At 40.3% G+C, this 18,461-nt stretch overlaps 1 protein-coding gene across 1 annotated transcript in view; it reads left to right on the top strand.

The window, feature by feature from the left end:
• mtss1lb (MTSS I-BAR domain containing 2b) overlaps window positions 1–18,461 on the top strand; it is a gene marked incomplete at its 5' end in the record, with an annotated part of 69,923 nt that overhangs the window by 9,020 nt on the left and 42,442 nt on the right. The window contains 2 exons of the mRNA XM_084541335.1: window positions 11,641–11,702; window positions 12,113–12,186. Of these exons, the coding sequence (XP_084397461.1) occupies window positions 11,641–11,702; window positions 12,113–12,186 (136 nt within the window). The remainder of the gene's footprint in view (window positions 1–11,640; window positions 11,703–12,112; window positions 12,187–18,461) is intronic.

Here is an 18,461-nt window from a genome sequence, read left to right as displayed (position 1 = left end):
AGAAAAGAAGCATAGAGTTAATGGCAGGGACATTAGCCTTATGCATGAAAGTTGTCATGCATCGAGTTTGATCTTGAAACTTTTTCATCGAAAAACACACCATGTGAAAGCTTCCATTGCATTCCATCAGTATAAGGTGCCAGCGTGCCAGCGGAATCATAGGACACTTGGAGGAGCATCTCCCTCGTTAGAACTCGTTAAAATCTGTGAGGTCGTCAGGGCCCCGAGGCTCGTTAGGGCCGGTAGAGATGAATGGGGAGGACTGCTTGTGGGAGGCGTTGAGACTTCTTGGGAGCCAGCCAAGAAAGCCTCACTCAGTGAGCCCTTTGTCAGGCCTGTCAAAGCCTTCTCATCACACTCAGCTGTTCACTGTAAAACATACTGATCATTATGAACAGGCCAGAAACAGACAGAGAATAACAATGACTGTGACTGCAAATCAATATTCTTCTGTTCATTTAAAAAAATGAATTACTGAATGAAAACAAAGTTCTCTTCATGCTCTGTTTGGCATGTTTTCTCCTCAGGATGATATGTATTGGCTTTAACCTGGTATGTGATTACATGTGGATGCTTGCATCATTATTATGTCATGCCACAGAATGCTAATATATTCTTATTATGGTATATGAAAATCCATTCACTGCAGAGTTGTGAAAGGTAAAGCTATAGAGAAACTTAAAGGATTAAAAATAACATAGCAGCATATGCATTCAGCCATAAAGATACTGTTGCACTCATCTCCATTAGCACACACAAACAACATACCGTAGCGCTGGTCAGCCCTGATTGCTTCCTGTTATATGTTTGCATAACTCCAGCATGAACAAAAAGCTCAGGTTATGTAAGTTATGTAAGTAAGTTTGTATTGAAATCATCAGTGTGAACAGTTGAATAGATAGCAGAAGGATAGATTAATGTCTGATAGCCAGGTGAATGAGTTGGCCAATTAGCATGTTGTGAATATCGTGTTATTGGTGTAAATGTAAGCTAATAAGTGACAAAGCAGAAGAGAAATGCCAACAGCAGAGTGTACACTTGGAGCTGGCTGCCACCCTTGCGGCTTCTGGGGAGTGGTTTGCGGGCTGCTTGCTTACTCAAGGCACCTCAACCATGAGCATAGGGGGCTCCGAGGAAGCATAGCTGCTTCTCTAACCACTACTCCAAGGCCCTCCTCATAGCCACTGTCTGACAGCAGCTTTGGACAGTATTCATCTTAACTTTGTGAGGTTTTCCAGTTTCAGTTAATAGATGTGTCTATTGTTAAGTGTTGGGATTTATTGTCTGATTTTAGGCCGGCAGGTCTGTTGTGCCAGAATAATTGCCAGCAAATACTCCTAGTCTGCTATAGTAATCTATATTTCAAGAACTGTTCAGTTGAATAAAGATAAAGTAGTTTATTAGCTGATGGCTTGGAGGTTTGTCAGCATTTCAGGAGCTTTTTATTTTTCAAAATATGTGATGAAACTGAACTGGCTCATATGAGGTCTGCAGACCAAGGGCCTGATCAAGCTTTGCATTAAGATCCGATCTGGGTGATCCGATCAAGTAAAAGACAGGTGTGAACACCCCCAGGATGCTGAGAGATCCGATCTCTGACCACATTTGTTTAATGCGTCCTGAGTCGCATTAAAGACTGCCTATACTCAACAGGGGTGCTCCTGCGTCAGTGGAGTTTTGCCTCATTCATTCGAAAAAACATACGACTGCTGTTATAGATCATCAGAAAAGGAGAAAGCACCATAAGTGATGATGCTTTCACGCCCCAAGAGTTTCCTCAGCTGTGGAAGGAAGCTATATCGGAAATTGCCAGTGAATATCACCTCAGGTTTGAGCCCTTAACAAGGCTTCCTAGAGTTCAAGTAGTATATACATCTCAACAATAACTGTTGAGAGGTGGAATTTTGGTGTTAGCCACATAGTCCTCATTGTTCAGATATCGACTATGGAGCATTGAGTAGTATTAATTAGATGTCACATATCTGGCCATATAATGCCTGCAAGTCAGATATTGTCTTCCTATATTTCTGTTTTGGTGTCTACCCACCAGCAAAAGAATCCATTATTTTCACAGCCAGTCACTAACATTGTCATAAGACACACCGACAATGTAAAAATATTTTCAATAGATGTACCAATGTCATCTGTTTGAGTCTCATCAGGCCTAGCCATCAAAGTCAAGGTCCTCTCCTTATCTCTGCATACGTATCCCTGTAAGTGGTCAGGGTCACAGTAACAGTGGCTGTCACTTACGCTAAGTGGTCCAGCGGATACACCTTCAGCATGCATCAACAGCCCTTTCACACAACTTGAAGAGTGCAGAAAATAATAACATTTGGCCCAGCAAGGGAGAGAAAAAAACAGCTTAGAGCTTGGATGATTGAATGCCGTGTCTCTTGATATTTATGCTTATGTGTGAAATATTGTTTTGACCTGAAAGTTACTTGGAGATGAAATTTTAAGTGCCCACCTAAATCAGTATTTATTTTATTTTTTTTGTCCTGGTTAGAATCATTCAAGCTGTGAAGAAGAGTTTGGGTCTTTAATTGGTCTTTTGCAATAATGAATGCAAGTGCAGCTGCACCATTCCAAAACAAAGCATCTACAGCACCTTCACTGTTTTGATGGGTAATTTAGATTCCGTGTTTTATGTTATTCTGCTGTTGCATGACATTCAACTGAATCTGTCACTGTTTTATGATGGGTGTGTTTAAATTATATTGTGACATTTTCACTGCTCGGGGCGGCACAGTGGTGAGGTGGTTAGCACTGATGCCTCACAGCGAGAAGGTCCCAGGTTCGAATCCATGCGCCCACTGGGCCTTTCTGTGTGGAGTTTGCATGTTCTCCCTGTGTCTGTGTGGGTTCTCTCCAGGTTCTCCAGCTTCCTCCCACCATCCAAAGAAATGCTGGTTAGGTTCATTGGTGATTCTAAATTGGCCGTAGGTGTGCGTGTGAATGGTTGTCTGTCTCTCCATGTTGGCCCTGCGATAGACTGACGACCTGTCCAGGGTGTACCCCGCCTCTCGCCCGATGACAGCTGGGATAGGCTCCAGCAGACCCCCGCGACCCTTAACGGTTGTAGTTGAACCCAAAACGAATGCAGCTATCCTTTCTTTCTCACCTCTTACCTTTCATTTCTTCTCAGACAGTAGCATGAGATTGTATGAGTGTGTACATTTGTGGCAACCACTGATCGGCACATTACATGACATTCATCAGTAGTCTTTCATCCAAAAAGTGATGCAGGCATGTGGATGTTCTCTGATAGGGTGCCTGTGATCTCTGTGCCTTGCAGCGCACACTGACACAACAACACACAGATGGTTTCCTCTTTCTCCTCATTACTGTGTTTGGATTGGAATTAGCTGCTGCACTTCATCAATTATGCAGTGGAGCAGCCTCTGTCTCATCATCTTCACCCTGATTCTTTTCCCTTTGAAACTATCTGCCAGCCCTGTGGTGGGAGAAGTGTTTTACTCAGGTGGAGGGAATCAAGAACCAATCACATACAGCTATGTTCAGAATGTTTACAGCTGATATCAAATGAATCCAAGTCGCAGTTTCTCCCCTGAGTCCTTCAACCAAAACCACAAAATAAGATATCGCTACAGAAATGACTCACATGATTACAGTACAGTTTACACACCATGCAGTAAATCAATCATCTGCCTGGATAAAACATACAAATATAGATGCATCATGATTACAGTGTAGTTACTAGATAAATAGTCACATCACTCATTTAACAAATGCTGTTGGGTGTAGTGCCAGCATTTTATATTATAAGTTTTATACTGTATATTATTTCATTTTTAATTTCATATGTTTATTCAGATATTAAACAAAGCCATCCCTTAAACTCAAAACCTGTAACGCAGAAAAGGGTTTAATGAGTTTAAAATGAATGAACTGCAATTATTTTCAGAGCAGTCTCATCTGTTAGCTGAAATTCTAAACAAATATGAATATTTATTTGAGGAATTTCAGAGACAGATAGGGCCGGGTCTGAAGAGTCAGTGCTCATCTGACTGTTTACCGATGACAGAAGTCAGGGCTTTTTCCAAATCCCAAGGAGATGCTGGTTGGGCCTTGGGTCAAGAAATCTGGATGACAGGAATCAAGTTAGCAGTAAATCAAAAGCAAGGCATCTTTGGAAAGAAGTAAAAAATTGCTGTTTCCAGCATCCAGTCCCTTTCAGTATTTAAAACAAGAACACTGAGCTTAAACTGTGTAAGCAATCTAAATTCAATCTAAGTCAGTGTAATGGTAGAGTTGACTACAGAGCAGAGAAAATAGATCACCATTTCTTTCTAGGAAATACAGACACATGATGTATAATTTTTCATGTCAAACCTTGATAAAAATGAGTTTGACCCTCTTTTTGACAAAAACTCCCAGCCTGATGATTATGTATATGAAGCACTGTGAAATTAGCTTCTTTTGTTGGGTTCTTGCATTTCTCTTTTATTCTGTGAATTGGCTCGATTATACAACAGAAAAAAAATTGAGTTAATCCTTACATCCCTCTCTCCCTGCCTCCGCCCGTTCTCTCTCTCCCTCTGTCTCTCCTGCTGGATTTCCTCTGTTTTCTCTGTCCTTCTGTGGGGGGAAACAAAGGGAACAAAAGAACGAGGGGAGACAGTAAGCTTCTCGTCCACTGTAGTGAGTGCTGGAGTGGAGCTCTCAATAGAATGCTGGGCAGACTGGGTACACTGGTGCTATGAGAACTAGGCCAGAGGACTATTGACGGGACCCCAGAGTCTACAGTCAGGACCAGATGAAATACAGGATTACTGGAAGTGTTTAGGGAAAAGGGAAAAACATTCAATGTATAGCTCTGATTCTTATTGGGGGGATAGAAGTGGATGGGGGAGTCCCTGTAGATTGGTGGATTTAAATCTGAGGTCAACTTGAGGGTAAAGCGCAGTTTGCGTAGAATACCTTTCATTTTCATACACAACAGAGAGCAGGTTGTTTGCATCGGACATTGCTCCATTAGAAAATGTCTATAAATCTTCTTAGAATCATATAAATGAACAGTCATTAATATCATCATTCAGTAGAGCACTCTTGGTAACTGATGTCTCACTGATTACATTCCCAACATGAAATGCTAGTTTCAGGTTCTCCAAAATGTGCACATTTATTTGGTGCACATTCACCAAATGCAAACTTTAGTGAGCCTGTACAAACTGAATTGCCACTTTGTTGTTGTTGTGTTCCGCTTTAGCCCACAAAATGGGCACATCACCAGACCCAGCCGGACTTACTAAACAAAACTGGGATACGGGGCCTTACAGTAACAATTTACTTCCTGTTTAGACATCCAAAGCTTGATGATTCCCTAGTGACAAGGTGGCAAAGTCCTTGTGATTTCCTTTGGTTTTACACAAACAAGACATCCAAGAATGTCCTATTAGGATGGTTATCACTGCACAATGTAATACTGGAACACTGACACTCAAATGTATCCATGTATATGCTCCCCTCCTCCTCCGTCTTCTTGTGAGTATCTCTGGCCTGGAGTTGTGTGTTTCCTGTGGAGCTCCATACTACATCTGTTGTCGTGGTCTCATCAGCCTGCCCAGTCTTCATGGCCTCCTCCAGTTATCCACTCCTACCTGAATGAACAATTCTCCAACCTGCCTATGATTCCCCTTATATTCTCAAACTGTCATGTAACATCATCAGCTATATCTTGTATTTGTATCATCATCAGATTCTACATGTACACTTTAGTCAGATGTATGTATCTATGACAGATGTACGGTATGTTTATCTTGTTCCTCCTGCTGTTCTCTCTCTTTTCTGTCTCTACCTGGCTGACCTTAGACAGATGGGTCCCTCCATATGAGCTGGGTTCTGCTCAAGGTTTCTTCTTGTTAAAAGGGAGTATTTTCTTGCCATTGTTGCCTTCAGGCTTGCTCTGGGGGTTTCAGGCCAGGTTTTAGACTGGATTTTATAAAGCGTCTTGAGACAATTTATATTGTTATTGACACTATATAAACAAAATTGAACTGAAACGGAACTGAATATCAGGGACTGTCACTGACGAGAAGGAAGGACAGAGGGAGGAGGTGAAAACTGTATCTAGGGTTAGGACTTAAGTTACAGCCAGACCAAAAGTGATTATGTTGCCTTGAGCTTCCGGCATCTTGTGGGTGGATCTATTACCTTGTTAATGTAAATCAAGTTGCTTGTTTAGGTTTTAAGTTCATTTGTAAAATTGACTGATGCATTGACTGTCTGGATTGTTCTATTCATCAAATGACATTGACTAGTTCCCACTTTGCAATTTTCAAATATTAAAAACCAATAGTTTTGCTGCTTTTGAGCAAATAGCTATTCAGATTCAGATTCAGAAAACTTTATTTGTCCCCGGGGGGCAATTTAAGGCACAGTGAGCAGCTTAACGTGCAAGTACAGACATTTAAGGTGCAAAAAAAAAAACAGGAACAGAACAAGATACAAAATACAAAGTATATACAAGTTACCATGCCATAAATGTTATGACTATCCAAAATGTCCATGGAGAATGTAAACAGACTGTATAAGACTGTATTCATCATAGAAAGGAAAAAGGAAGGAAGGGAGGATAAAAAGTAAGAATGACGGCCAAAGTATTGAGGTGAAGTGGATAAAGTTGGAAATTTCCCTAATTTTTCTGACTGCATAATAGCACACACAACACAGTTAGTGTTTAGAAACTGATCCGCTTAGAAATATGGGAGACCGGGAACAAGGCTGGGTTAACATTTAACTGTGATATGTTTATACTGATGGATCAAGTAGTATGTGTCTGTCTGTGTGTGTGTGTGTGTGTGTGTGTGTGTGTGTGTGTGTGTGTGTGTGTGTGTGTGTGTGCTCATGAGGCAATCATGCATGCCCTGCTATGTTTTTCATGACACAGGAAGTGGTGATGTAATTGTATACAGTCCAAAAGCTTTTTCACACACTCACTCCTGCTCTGTGTCTCTCACGCACTGATCTGTTTGCCTCTGGGCCACTGTGATATCCCAAGTCGTACAATCATGTGATTATGGTCGCGGTCTTTGAGCTTTCTGGTGGCTCCATGCATTTATGGAGCAGGCAGAGAGCATCGCAACCTCCCTAAATGCAAAACTTAAGTTATGCTGCAGATCTTTGACACTGGCGGCCCCTCTCTCTCTCTCTCTCTCTCTCTCTCTCTCTCTCTCTCTCTCTCTCTCTCTCTCTCTCTCTCTGCATCTAATGTAAGAATATTCAAAAGAAAAGTGTGAATTGTTGGGCCAAAGTCTTGATGCCATTTTTGAGCAAAAACACCCCAAAATAGATTACATTTCTGAATGACAGCTACTTTGATGGAAAAAAAATGTCTGTCTTACTACTCATACTCTATAGGCACCCATCATGTTCCAGGACAGAGTGTATAGTGATAGTATTAGTAATGTAATTGTTCCTCTATTCCTAACTTTCTAGTTGTGCTATTTAAGGAGCACGGTCCTTTCTGTCCATTCTGAAAGCTTGCCAAGCACGTCTGAGGCAAAATTTAGAAACAGTAGAACATAACGTCATAAAGTTAATGTTTTTTTTTTCTGTGTGATTGTGAGTGTTGATTGAATTAAAATTTAGCTTCTTTGCCAATACTGCACTTGGTTTTATTGGTGGTTTTTGAGTTTAGCTGACAACGCCTTCCTTGCTAGCCTAGCTGTCTGTCAATAGCCGGCATGTGAGGCGTAAACATGTGTAAATTGTAGTTACATATGCATTTTTGGGCTGCTAATAGTACAAAGTGTGTAGAGGTGAAGGCCTGCAACTTAAGAAGCAAGAAGCAATCCACGGTCAATCATCACTTGGTCACTTGCCACCAGGCTTGCCGAAAATATGCTAATAAAGTGCGGTGCCCCCTGTGTGTTTGATGAGGGTGTGTGTACCGGGGAGGAGGGCATCACTGTGCTTTATCTCCCATCCACACTACTTAAGCTACACAGGGCTCTTCAAACAGGCTGCAGGGGGAGGAAGCAGGGTTAATGTGTGTTTGTGTCTGTGTGTTGGGGGATGGAGGGGGTAGCTTTCTGTACCATGGGGAAATAGGACTGTGATTTCAGACCAAATTAAGCCACATCAAACAGGACAGATCAAAGAGTACACCGCCCTTACTGTCTGTGCCAGTCTGACATCACGACATGATCCCCAAGCCCCCTGACACACACGCACAGACACACACGCCACCCATTTTCTTTTTAGTGTTCACCTTCACTTTCATTCTTCATTCCTCCCTGTTTCCATAAGTTTATTTTTCATACCAGCAGAATTCCCGTACCTTACTGTTCTTGTGAAGATGTTTTGGCCTGTGCTGATAGAAATACATCCCTCGACCCCCATGCACACAATTTGCAAGCGTTTAACAGGGTTATAGGTTAACCTGGATCAAGTGTAATGTAATAAAGCGAGGCCTGGGATGCGAGATAGAGCAGTCATCCAGTCTGAAGACGAGCTGGGAGGATGGGGGAGCAGCATCCATTAGAGACACGGCTTCAGCTTTGAATTGTGTTAACGATCCTAGCTGTTCAAGGCAAATCCTTTGATGCTGCCTGATGCCAGTGGCTGTCAAGGGTTCTGTATATCTACGTGTGTGTGTTTGGGTAGGTGGATTAGGTGGCTGCACTGGGAGGAGATGAGGTTTTTTTGGGGGGATGAAGGAAGAGGTGAAGCGAGGGTAAAATGGAGGAGCAGGGTACAGATAAAGACTGGTATAGGGGTGTGTGTCTATGTGTATGGATTTGCAAGAAAGAGAAAAGCTATAGGAGAACAAAGAATGTGAAGTACACAAAAGACTGTAATGAAATGCTTATAGAATTGTGCATTTACGTAATATAAAACTATATATAATACATAAAATAATAACAGTAACACTATAATAACTGCACACTATGAAGCATTAATAAAGCATTAGTAAATACTTCATTTATAAAGCATTACTCCTACATTAATAGACATTAGTCAGCAGTATATAAATGCATAAATGCTTTATCCATATTTATTTTCATTTTTTCATACTATCTTTTATATTATCAGTTTATTATATATAAAGTAAAGTATTTACAAACTAGTTATCAGGGCTTTATAAGCTCATTTAGAAAGTGTAAGTAAATGAATAGTAAACTATTTAAATGTACACGTATACATGTTATTTGTATGTTATTTCTATATATTAATAGTTTAATATTTGTTAATAAATGGTTTATAAACATATTCTTACTGTAATTCTTGGTTAATTCAGGTAGTAAATTATTAGTAAATTATTTGCGTGAGCTATTCTAAACTGAGGACTAGCTATGCCTTATAAAGGCTATACAAAGGAGAGTTAAACGTTCAGTTATCTTGTCAACAGAAAATGAGGCAAACACAACACAATCACCATTGTTTTGTATACCTTTTATTTATTAGTAATTACTTATTATTTATGGAAATTAGTTGATCCACCCGGCTGAAGAAGTTCATTAATTATCCAGCAATGTAAGATGTTTACTATTATATCAGATTATAGAGGTTTAGTTTATTTTTACTGTAGTGGTGGAAGTCTACAGAAAAAAAAGTATTTTATGAGATTACAGTATAAATGTACATTTAAGTAGTGCATTAATATGAACTACTAATAACTCCTTACTCCTTTATAATGGCTTTGTAAATACTTTAATGTTTAATTCATAAATAATAAACCGATCATTAGCAAAGGATGAAAATATCATTAACCGTAAGAATAAAGCATTTGTATTTTACTAATGCTTCATAGTGTGCAGTTACCATAATAACAAATTATATAAAATGTGTATAAGATTCAGATACAGATACAGAACCAGATACAAACCAGACAGTGGCAGCTGGTGGTGATATTGTGTGGATGGGCTAACAATTGGATTAGACTCATCTATATATCACCATCACATTTGAGATACAGAGTTACAGAAGGAACACTGCCTTGTTTCAGCAAATGTGAAGAGGTCTTGAGCCTTGGGCTTACCTTATTGGAAGAGAATCTCACTTCAGCAACCTATATGGATCTCACACAGGTTTATCACTATGCCATTGAAGTCCAGTGATTTTTGGATGAAGTTTGGCTCCATAGACAGCAAGCCAGGGAGTTTAGCCTATAAGTCTGGCTCCGGCTCTGCTTATACTGCATTTATGTATTATGCATTCATTTTGTCAGATAAATATGTCAAATCCTAACTTCCTTGTTGGATCCAAGCTGTGTTTCCTCCCAAAGGCAAGCATGGGAAACAGGAAAGTGACTTATTGTCATTATCAGATTTGAACCCTTTTATGTTATTTGAATATTGTTAAATAACACAAATGGACACTGAGTGTCTTTCCATGAATGTGTCCCTTATATTTCAATTTTTCCTCCAAAGACACTTAGGAAAATGAATGAGAAGGTGAATAATTGGGCTTTCTGGTGGGCAACCTAAATGATGGAGGGGGCCACAATGCTACCAGAGGGCCACATAGGACCGCACACTTAACCAGATATGATAAAACTGCCATTTTAAATATGTTTGTGCGTGTATAATTAGAATATATATATATATATATATATATATATATATATATATATGTGTGTGTGGGTGTGTGTGTGTGTGTGTTTATTGAAGCAAACAAAAAATAACCACTTACTGTGATTTTATTTTATTTTTTTAATTAATTTGTGTATTTTTACACCAAGAAACAGTTTAACATTTCCACTGTATATCCACTCTACCTCACCTTTGTTTGTGTACTTTTGATTTAAGGTCCGCTACGATAGCAGCCCTTGCAGCTTATACTTCTCGTATTTAGCTTTGTGCAACGTGTTGTAGCGGCAACTTAAATTGAAATCTTTCATGGCAGATAGCGTCTCTAAACAGACTAAGCACATAGGTTTGCCTTTACATTCTGTAAACAGATAACCTTCTTTCACCTGAACGACACGATTTTCTCGATCAAGTTTTCTCTCTCCTCCGCCCTTAGCCACGGCGCAACGTCTCTTCTTCACTGGTAGAGTGAATGGTGTGCATTAGAGGCGCCATCTAGTGGCCAACTGTGTCATTACAACTGATTCAGTGCCGTAGAGGATTCCGATTTAGAATTTTCAAAAATTAATCCAAGGGCCACGTCGAGTGAGGCCGCCAGTTGCCCATCCCTGCCATAGACAGTCTTCTTCCTCACCCACTCTCATTCAAGAAGCAGCTCACTGTACGTTTACTGTACATTCATTGTCATAGCTCAAAATGACTGGCTTGTAGGCTGAAGGAAATTAGCCCAAATGATAAATAAATCAAAAGACTGTGCCATGACTCCCTTATAATTACAAAGATGAATGGAAGCTAATGCTGCGGTGGTTGAGTTGTAGATATGAGCCCCCTTAAATATATTGTGTGTCTTTCTTGTTACCCTTTGCTTTTGTTGCTACTTTAGGTCTGTTCTTATTCTGCATAGTTTGGTTTAGTACTATTATTAAGACTTATTGGACCAGCGCCATTCGAGTTAGTTGACAAAATACTTCCTGATTCCACATTTACTTATTACTGTCCTGGTGTCAGACATAAATGCCAGAAACATCAATTACTAAGTAATATTTGTCAGTATTAACATGTTTTGCTGTCTTTGTATTGCCAGTGCTCCTATCCTGTGTGGGAGGACTTCAGCGCCAAGGCCACCAAGTTGCATTCCCAGCTCCGGTAAGCTCCAGTGCAAAGAGAAAAATAAATGAACATTGACAAGAAATATAAATTTAATGTAAAAATTATGTCATATGTTTTTTCTCTCTTTTTTGATGGCTGATGCCAGTACTGTTTATTGGCGGAAATTAATTGACACCTATATGTTCACTGATTTCCATAGCATTTTCATTTTGCTGTTATCACTTATACAGCCCTTCATTTTTGTTGTTTTTTTTGCAAACAATTGCTAAAAAAATGATCATAACAATAAATATTCTGCTTGCAAATTCATTGACCAGACGATTTTTGCATTACCAGTGCAAAACCAGTGTCCACTGAACATGTAAATATAGTTAAAGCAAGTGGTCATTCAGTAAAGCTTCATGATGGCATTTTCCATAAGTGATTAGCATTTTCTGTCCACCTAGAACCACTGTTTTGGCTGCTGTGGCCTTCCTCGATGCCTTTCAGAAGGTGGCAGACATGGCTACAAACACCAGAGGTAGGATGAGAGTGGGTGTGGTGTGCATCTGTGCTTAAGAAAGAACCACTGGCCAGCTCAGACAACTATAATGTGCCTGCATGAGTATGTTGTCTGTGGTATGTTTTTACTCCTCTGAAGTGCTCTCCACATTGCAGCAGATTATCAACCAGTCTACTGAATGCTTGCACTGCACTATTTACTTAGACAGAAAAAATGACTAAAGTAAGTCGTTTGCATTGCAATCAAAATGGGTTTCTGAAGGTTGATATATTCTGAGGTTGAATCTGTTCACCTGAGAATGTTTCCGCAGTGGAAATGTTCTGTAACTGGTTGTGCCACCACAAGCCTGCAGAATCATTGCAGTCCTTACTGGCACCTGTAAGGTGCTGAAGAAACTGAATTGCACTCCAAAATTATTTGTGGTCAAGGAGAGCTAGGGGTTGTACCGACTAGTCGACTTTGCTGCTGTGCCATGACGCTTTAGCGGCTATGGCCGACAGTAGTTTGTGTTCAAGCCTTGCACCTGTACCTTGCAGAAAAGCCTCCATAGCTTCTTATGAGTGAGATGCTACAATATGTATTCAGGTCAAGAATATAGATTTCATTGTTGCAAAGCATTACTTTCTACTGTGTTTTATGTATGGAGTCATCGACTGGTCGTCGACTCGACTTTCACTATATATTAGTCGACTTTAAAAAATCCAAAGTCGTTCAACCCATGTATGTGATCAAGTGTAAAATCAGTGTGCAGAACAACTATTATCTCTAGTAATACATTTGTCTCCAAATTCCAACTGAATTTCCATGGATCATGTTCAGGGGTCGCTTTCACCGAATATTTTCCGTCATTGACCGTTAAAACTGTGACGGAAAAATCTGAAGGCCTTCTGTCATTTTGACAGATTGCAATTCACACCTCTGACCACTTGGTGGCGAGTGACATTATTAATTGGCTCTTGTCTCTAATCGCAGTTTGCATTCCAAACATCGCAAAACTTTTGTCAGTGCACAATTTCTTGGTACACCGTTTATACTGATGCACACGTCAGAGCTCGGCTAACCATAGACATATATACAATATATATGTCTCTGTCTATGCGGCTAACGGCTACCAAAATGGAATTTGCACACCACCGAAGCACCTCAACCCTACGGTATCGTCTAAGAGCTGTTAGCGCTAGCAGTCCCGGTCCGAGTACGGACAAGACGTGTCGGCAGCACAATTTTTTTTTTTTTTACCATTTAAAGTCAATACTGTTCTGAAAAAGTACTTAAAGTTAATGAAACTTTATTGCTATTGAATATATCATTATTATCATTTTAAAAAATTAAAGTGACGGGTAAAAATAGATTATGACGGGATTTTTATGACCCTGTCTGTCAGAATGACAGACAATGAAAAAGTCTAGCGCAACCTCTGATCATGTTATACCTAGGTGATATGTCATGGCATTGCATAATGCCACTACAGTCACATTTTTGTGTGTCATGGAAATCATTATACGGTATTATTATATTATAAGCTTTTCGCATGTCATTTTATGGTGGTAAATGACGCTTGGGATTGTTAGGGTTAGGGTTTAGGACAGGGGTAGGGCGATAGGACGTTTAGATGATACCAGGCTGACTAGTGTATGATAAGGACAAATGTCACAAACAGGCCTACATTTAAACAGTATTTTGACTGCTTTTGAGCAAGTTGCTTGACTTCTCAGTCTCAGAAATGGCCATTATTTTTCTATCATGAGACTGTAATAAGATGTTTTCTGCGTCTCTGCTTCACATCCGTCTTCTGACTTTTGAATGTCAAGCCTTTTCTTGTGCTCTACTCTGCCAAAGCATCACTGAACTTTACAAATGTGGCCTATGGATTGTTGTTTTATGTTTTTTGCTTGACACTCTTGACATATTTGATATTCTATGCCTGGGCTTAAAGCTTGGCACTACTGTTGATAGAGTGTGGGCTGAGAGCTGAGAAGGTCAGACAAATACTCACCGCCTACTGATGGCCATGGAATACAGTACTATGGTTCCACTGAGGGAAGAAAAGGGGAAATGAGGACTATAAGGCTATATACACACAGAATTTATTGTCATGTTTTGACTTATTAGGTGCAGCTGCCAGGCTGTGTGTGTGATGATTATGTCTGTGTTTAGTCCCAGGTGGGCTTCTATAGCAGAGGATACAGGAAGAGGCTCATGCTGCTTTTACAGGCCAGACAGGAAGTCACGAAGCTTTGTCAGCTCATTACACAGTGCCACACACACACACACACACACACACACACACCCGCGCACACACACAGGGCTAAAATATAACACGTGCTGCCACTAAGTTCATCAGAGGCTCTTTGTAGTTTCTTTGCTACACAATGACTGCTATTACTATGTAATATTTGTTAGATGGATGGAGGCATAGGAGGGCACCAATAACGGTGCTCTCTGTTTTCCTGCCATCCACTGTATCAATGTGCCTCTTATTGCACTGTGTGAATTAAGCTCAAAGGGTACTGATGGTCTTGTGCTCTGCTCTTGTACCAACACTCCTTTTTGTAGGCCTCTTTTAGCAATGCCATTGGACTCACATACAACAAATTTCATGTGAACTTAAGTACTGCAAAATGTTATCTTGAGCTTGGTGCAAAGAAAAAAAGGAACAAACGATCTCATTCTTTACGATGGTCAATGTAAGCCTTAACAAGGACTTTAGGAGGAAATTACCATGCCATGACATCTGGTGCACACATTTCTGTTTCCCTGCATTGTGTGATGTCTTAGGATGATTTCACACCCGTGTTTCGTTCCTATTTCAGCATTTTCGGTTTGTTGTCACAGGGAAATCGAGACAAAGTAATCGAGACAAAGTTCTGACACGCCCTCGACACAATATTCTCGTAAAGTTTTGTGATTGGTCATTATTTTGTTGGAAATTTGGATTTTAAGCAATCAGGGAATAATCAAATCAGAAATGAAGCATCAGCAGAGAGTGTGGGTACTGGTATTTATTACTGTTTTGTGATTCGTGTACCAGAGTTCTGTAGAGTTCTGTATATATCAGGCATAGGCTGTGTAGAAAATAATGTTCATGCATATATGATGAGAAGGTGCACTGCTGATGCTACACCACACCTTCAAAGAACCAGCAATGTGCTGCCAGGCACCTCTGTCTACACTTCACACACAAAGACAGTAAACTGCTTGGTTATATAATTATAAAGTAGTCGTATCAGACTGTGGGTAATGTGTGTTCACACTGCAAATAAAACGTTCCAGGGAGCGGTTGCAATTGGGCTGAGACCACCCTCTCTAACCGGGCTCAGCTTGGTTAAGTTGTTCCAGAACAGAGTACGATTACTGTGTTCACCAGCCTAAAGTAACCGACATGAGGCTTAAACGCTTCTGGTTTTTGGTTTTTACACCCAGGTGTTAAAAGCACCTTTGGTTTTTTTCTGTCATCATCAGGTGGAAATTCATTGATCTGTGATCAAATACGGGAGAAAACTGAGAATATACACTGATCAGGCATAACTTTATGTCCACTGACAGGTGAAATAACTAACAGTTATCATCTTGTGACAATGCAACGTTCTGCTGGAAAACGTTCATATTTTTTTGAGGAATAGAGGACACAAAATGGACTTGATATCCATTACTATAAAGTAATTACTAGAATACTACCATGGTAGCATGTGCATTGAACAAACATGTATATTGCATCACATACTATGTGTTGTGAATAATGGGAAAGGTACCTCAGAAGCTGCTGACTCCCTAATGTTTACCCATCAGACGTATTCAGTTTTCCTCCCAAGCTAATAAAGTCAAGGGAGGGAGCATAGAGGGTGAGAGAAACAGTTCTTGTGTCTGTGATGGTGTGTGTTTTTTTAGGGAGAGAGAGAGGTTTAGCAACTGGGTGAAATCTAGCAGTAGGAAGTGTGCAAGTGTTTGTGAATTCCCTAGTGTGGGGGGAGTGTGAGTGCACTTTTAGATGTACTCTCCACTCCCTCTCGTAGCCCAAACATTCACTTTCCCCTGGGCAAACCATGTGTTTTACATGTGTATGTGTTTGTGTGTCAGAATCCTGTAGTGAAATGGAAGTACATTAACAAACACACAACGCCCCTGCTTCTCTGATTTGGGCTGCATCGGTAGGTTTAAGCAGACACTGGCCTTACTGGACTTTTTGGTGAAGATAGACGACAAACACTGTTTTGCTCTTTGTTCAAATTCTTTTACTCATAGTAATCTGACACAGGTACAGGTACATATAAAGGTACATTCTGTGATACAGATTATTCTTTAGTATGTGGCTAGAAATGCTTTTAGACATTTTTAGATCAAATTATTTTAAAATATAAAGTCTGTTTTGAATAAAACCTGTTAAGAGTTGATTTGTGTCACATATTCTTTTCCTCTGGCACCACCCTCTTCCGGTCCAATTGTATAAGGGAGCCGTCGACCAGAATGAGAAACTCCCAAATTTAAAGAGGTTCTTGAACCATCTGGACTACAGGCATGGTTTGGCCCCCTTTTTTTTTTTTTTTTGGATACTGTATTGATCCCACAAGGGGAAATTATCTCTCTGCATTTTGACCCATCCAGTCGTTCACACGCAGTAGTCATTCACACGGAGCAGTGTGCTGCAGCCTCTAAGGACCGAACCCGGGGAGAAATTTGGGGGTTAGATGCTTGCTCAGGGCACCTCAGGCTTGGACACGGCGGGAGACGAACCTGGGACCCTTCGGCCCCAAACTGTACCTCTAACCACTACTCCACAGCTCCCCCATTTTGAAAGACAACACTCTGAATTCTTCTCCAGTCAGAATCTGTCTAAGCTACTGGCACTGAGTAATAGGAGTTGGAAAAAGAAGAATTTTATGTCTGCCATAAAATAATTTTTCAGTAATATTTGCCTTCAAAATGACTTGGCAGTGTGGACTGGAAGCACAATGAGACCACAGCTTGAAGTCTTACCTAGTCCCATTACAAATTTGACAATAACACTACATAAAATTACTATTTTACACAGTTTTTTCTAAGGACAGCACCAGGCGTGCCAAGAGTGTGCCATTTGGAGACACTTGGTATCAGTCATGATCTTGGACTCTAATGAAAGGTTACACTTAGATGCCTAGTGTTTTGGTGGCACGTTGAGTGCCACAGCATGGTAAGCGCACATGGCTGGTCGCTTTGGGAAGAAACGCCACCCGTCAACCTGCGTGTCGTTGTTTTCAGAAATTCATTAATTATTCAATGCGCCTCTCACCAGTAAAGTGTGCTGTAATTGGCTTCATACAAAAGAATAAGAGCAAGTACCTTTTGCGCACAAGCCACTCGCTAGGTATTGTGAAACTGTAGACACGGTAAACCGTCATCTATTGGGTCAAAAGAGGTGTCAATCAAAGGTTCAGAGATTAGAGCTGTTTTGATATTATGGTGTGGCAAATACATGCTAGCTAACTGACTTATATGGATGTTATACTGTATATGATGTTCTAACAGGCATTGTGAAGGTTTGCTGCAGCATACATTGTGCCAATATAGATCAACGGCTTGGTGTGAACTATTTTACTGGAGGACATTAACAGCACAATAAACAGTAACAGGACCATTTCTGTTGGAGTTTTATCTGCTCTTGGAATACTGTGAGGCTCAACAGATGAGTTGTATGTATACAACTCATTTTGTGTTTGCAACTGGTCTGATATAAGTGTTTACTGAGCCTCCAGTTATGATTACACTACCGGTCAAAAGTTTTAGAACACCACACTTTTTCCATTTTTTTACTGAAAATGATTCAGTTTAGTGTCTCATTGCACTCTGAAATGAAAGCATAGAATAAATGAGCAATTTGAGTTGAAAAAGAAATCATGGAATCAGTTTACAGGGCAAAGTGTATTCTAAACTATTGACTCATCATAGTAGCCACCTATAACAGCTGAACACACTTGTGGCATTCTTTCTACAATAGAAATTAAATATTCTTCAGAAAGTTCTTCCCGAGTCTGTTGCAGAAGTTCCCATTAATGTGTGGCACTTGTAGGTTGCTTGGCTTTCACTCTTCTGTCCAGTTCTTCCCAAACCAGCTCGATGGGCTTTAAGTCTGGAGACTGTGCTGGCCACTCCATGTTTTCAAGCTTACCATCTTGTTCTTTTTTCTTGAGGTAGTTCTGGCATAGCTTGGACTTGTGTTTTGGGTCATTATCTTGCTGTAGGATGAACCTCTGACCAACTAGGCGCATACCAGAGGGTATTGCATGGTGCTGCAGAATGCTGTGGTAGCCGTTTTGGTT

This window comes from Chelon labrosus (assembly GCF_963514085.1).
Source record: "Chelon labrosus genome assembly, chromosome: 3".
NCBI lineage: Eukaryota > Metazoa > Chordata > Actinopteri > Mugiliformes > Mugilidae > Chelon > Chelon labrosus.
Note: the sequence above shows the minus strand (reverse complement) of the source record. Positions and strands in the feature narration are given on the sequence as shown.